This window comes from Rhinopithecus bieti, unplaced genomic scaffold (assembly GCF_001698545.2).
Source record: "Rhinopithecus bieti isolate Rb0 unplaced genomic scaffold, ASM169854v2 scaffold_23826, whole genome shotgun sequence".
NCBI lineage: Eukaryota > Metazoa > Chordata > Mammalia > Primates > Cercopithecidae > Rhinopithecus > Rhinopithecus bieti.
This window is the reverse complement of record NW_016811267.1, coordinates 1,547,858-1,551,754: the sequence shown is the minus strand read 5'-3', so window position 1 is coordinate 1,551,754 and position 3,897 is coordinate 1,547,858. Positions and strand designations below refer to the sequence as shown.

General features: G+C 50.2%; 1 protein-coding gene across 1 annotated transcript in view; it reads right to left on the bottom strand.

The window, feature by feature from the left end:
• TMEM38A (transmembrane protein 38A) overlaps nt 1-3,558 on the bottom strand; it is an 11,548-nt gene extending 7,990 nt beyond the window's left edge. Inside the window, exons 1-4 of the mRNA XM_017893723.1 lie at nt 3,529-3,558; nt 2,955-3,111; nt 2,514-2,698; nt 591-678 (exon numbers count right to left, since the gene is read on the bottom strand). Coding sequence (XP_017749212.1) covers nt 591-678; nt 2,514-2,698; nt 2,955-3,061 — 380 coding nt within the window. The 5' untranslated portion in view covers nt 3,062-3,111; nt 3,529-3,558. The remainder of the gene's footprint in view (nt 1-590; nt 679-2,513; nt 2,699-2,954; nt 3,112-3,528) is intronic.
• Between the last annotated feature and the right edge of the window lie 339 nt (nt 3,559-3,897).

Sequence of the window (3,897 nt, the reverse complement as noted above, 5' to 3'; positions counted from 1 at the left end):
AAAAAAAAAAAAAAAAAAAAAGAATCTCTTGAACCTGGGAGGTGGAGATTGCAGTGAGCCGAGATTATGCCAGTATACTCAAGCCAGGGCGACAGAGAAAGACTCTGTCTCAAAAAAAAAGAAAAAAGCATTAGGCTAAATGCAACATGGGATCCTGCATTGGGTCTTGGATGCTGCCGCCTGGCCTTGTCCACTTAGCTCCAGATATGCTCCCAATGCACAGTCTATACCCCATGCATACCCTGTACCCTGACCCTGCACACCCAGCAGCATTGCTGCTCTTCTGTGATTTGACAGTTGGCAGAGATGCTGGCCTCTGTTGGGAGGCTCCTTCTTGGCCAGTGAACTCCTGCTCACCCTTCAAAATCCCAATCAGGTATTGCCTCCTTCCTGCAGCTCTACCCTCCCCAACCTCCACACCAAGCAGAGCTATGGCTCTGCTTTGAGCTTCCCCAGTCATAGCCTCTGAAAGCTCCTGAAAGGCAGAGTCAAGGGTTGAGGCCTCTCTAAGTTATCAGCAGCATCCAACTCAGGGTCAGGCACCCAGACATACAGGAGGGAGGGAGGCAGAGGTGGAGGGGGATACTTACAAAGACATGTGCAGGATCTCGTTGGTCTCTGGCTTCCAGACCCCTCGGAGCAGCTGCTCAAAGTTGGACATGAGGGCGACACCAGAACCTACAGGACAGGGTGCTTCTGAACAAGCCCGCCACCCCCAGGTCTCCTTTTCCTCTTGTTTGAATTCCCAAGGAGGCAGTCTCTCCACTCCCGGAGTCTTCTCTAAAGGGACACTGAGCCTGGGGGTGTATGATCATCAGCTGCAGGTGGGGAAACTGAGGCTCAGCGAGGACAACAGCCTAGCTGAGGGTCATATGGCAAATTCAGAGCAAAAGTCACCTAAAGGAATCAGTTATGTCCCCACCTGCAAGGCAGGTCTTCAACCTGGAGTTGTCTGTCCTGATGCCCCTAATCCAGGACCCCAAGCTGTGCATGAGGCTTCCAAGGCAGCCCCCACCCCCAGTCTCACTCCTCCTCAAGGCTCCAAGTTCTCAATCTTTCTCAAGCCACCCATCCTCTGGAGGAGATGCTATACCCCTGGAGAATCTGCTCAGTAGTAAAAGCTTCCTGGAGAGACAATAAGGAGACTCAAATAGAGGTAATGGTTAAATTTCTGGAAGAATCTTCCCATTTACCCTAAATGTATTGGTTAAAGAGACTTGGACATTCACTTCAGGAACTGCTGCACCAACTGGGGTGCCTGAGATGTACTACTGGACCAGGGAATCGCATCTGGGGCCATTTTGTCCCCAAGGAAGCATCTGGCAATGTTGAGAAACACTTTGAGTTGTCACAGTTGGGGAGGGAACACTACTGGTGTTTAGTGAGTCAAGGCCAGGGAGGTGGCTCACCATTGTATAATGCACAGGTTGACCCCCATAGCAAGGAATAACTGAGGACACCATGGCTCAATGGAGGGTGATTCTAGGCCTTGGCACTGTGGGTACCCATATCTGGTGGGCAGGAAGCGAGGATAAAGTGCCCAGTGGTTTTTGGCACTTGCTCAGGCCTTCTTTCCCTGCTTTCCCTGTTACTCCTTGGCCCACTTCTCCAACTTTTAATGCTGAATTATCTCTTTCTCCCCGAACTTCTGTCCATTTTTGCTCTATGCATTTTGGTGCTCTGTTTCTAGGTGCATATATGTTTATAGTTGTTACACCTTCCAGTGGATTGACCCTTTTATCATTATAAAACATTCTTTATTTCTAATAACATTTTCATTATTACTTTATTTTTTAATTTTAATTTTTTAGAGACAGACTCTTGCTCTGTTGCCCAGTTGGAGTGCAGTGGCACAATCATAGCTCACTGTAACCTTGAACTCCTAGGCTCAAGTGATCCTCCCACCTCAGCCTCCTGAATAGCTAGAACTACAGGCATGAGCCACTATGTCTAGCTCTATTTTCTTCATACAAAATGGTCTGTAGGTTTCGCTGGCAAAAGGGCCATGGCCCCCAAAAGTTAAGAGCTCCTATAGCTAGAGCTCTGGAGATGGGGTTCTCACCTGCAGCAATTTTGCTCTGTAGGAGGTATTTAGCAATGTCTGGAAACAATTTCTTTTGTCACAGCTGGGGACAAGTGTGCTACTGGCATCTCGTGGGTAGAGGCCAGGGGTGCTGTTCAACATCCTACAATGCACAGGGCAGCCCCCACCACAAAGAATAATCCAGCCCCACATGTCAGTAGTGCTGCAAGTGAGAAACCCTGCTCTGGCGACGCTAGCTTTCATCGTCATCATCACTATCTTAGGTACCCCTGACAATAACATCTCTGGAAGAATCTTCCCACTTACCCTAAAGGTATCAGCTGATACCTTTAGGGAGGTTTGAACACCTACTCCAGTCTTTACACCCCTTTGCCTGGAGCAATGGCTTTCCCAACTGGGGTGCCTTGTAGTACCACTGGACAAAAAGTTCTCCACTGAGATGATTTTTCATTGTCATCATCCTATTTACCTTTGACCCACCCAGTTGCAATCATGACGAACCACCCGTGGTGGTAGTGGTGATGGGCATGATGGATGCCCACTGCGATCTTGCGGACTCGCACCACCTCCTTCATGGCCACGAAGATGAGTTTCACAGGCAGGAAGCAGACACACTTGTAGAAGAGGTCCAGGGGGCAGAAGAAAATCAAGTACCTTTTGGGGAGAGAACGCTGAGTGCCAGGGGATGGGCAGACTGTGAAGGATGGGGGTAGGGAGCTGTGGTTATGTCAGACCACCCTCCCCAGCGTGCTGAGCCTAGACCAAAGCTGAGCATGGAGGGCAGCATGTTCAAGGCCATCATGAGGGATGTTGCTGGTGCGTTCTAATTCCTCCAACCTCTCTCCTCCCTGGTGCCCAGGTTGTTCCTTCCCCCGCCTGGCTCTGCTCTTCCATGCCCAGCACGGCTTACCAGACAGCTGAGGCCAGCAGGATGCTGGAGTTGTTGCTGAAGTAATCGATCAGTGGCTCCCCAAGGAGCAGGTCAGCCAGGATGTAGCTCCCGAAGCAATGCAGCATGGCGCACAGCCAGGATGCGATGGGGTGGCGCCGGGACAGCTCAACTGCTCCTGGGAGGCACAGGAGTGTCCCCCATCATCACCAGCATGCCAAGGACAGGTTTCACTCCCATATGCTCCGGTCAGCCTATCCTAATCCAGACCGCCCACCCAACACTGTGCAGTTTGTAAGTTTCAGAGGAGGAACCAAGGTTCAGAGAGGCTGCACGCATGCCTGAGGTTGCACAGAGAAAATAGAGAGCCGAGTAGGAGTCCTTTCCTCCACGCCCAGAGAGGTGGCAATGATGATGACACTAGCTCACATTTAGGACTTACTAAATCCTTATCAGTGCCCCAGCCAAGTGATGGCTTTATTATCACAGGAGTCTCCTAATTGTCATGAGGAGGCTGAGGCTTAGAGAGATGGGCCAGCTTGCACCTGGGAGTATTTTGAAATTGCTACTCTGGGCTGGGCGTGGTGGCTCACACCTGTAATACCAGCACTTCGGGAGTCCAAGGTGGGCAAATCACTTGAGGTCAGGAGTTCAAGACCAGCCTGGCTAACATGGTGAAACCGCATCCCTAAAAATACAAAAATTAGCCGGGAACGGTAGTGCATGCCTGTAATCCCAGTTACTCAGGAGGCTGAGACAGGAGAATCGCTTGAACCCAGGAGGTGGAGGTTGCAGTGAGCCGAGACTGCACCACTGCACTGCACTCCAGCCTGGGCAACAGAGCAAGACTCCATCTAAAACACACACACACGAAACAAAAGAAAAGAAATTGCTATTCTGACCTCAGCTGATCCCAAGATCCCTATGAGCTTATGCTGGTATTCTTTTTTTTTTTTTTTTTTTT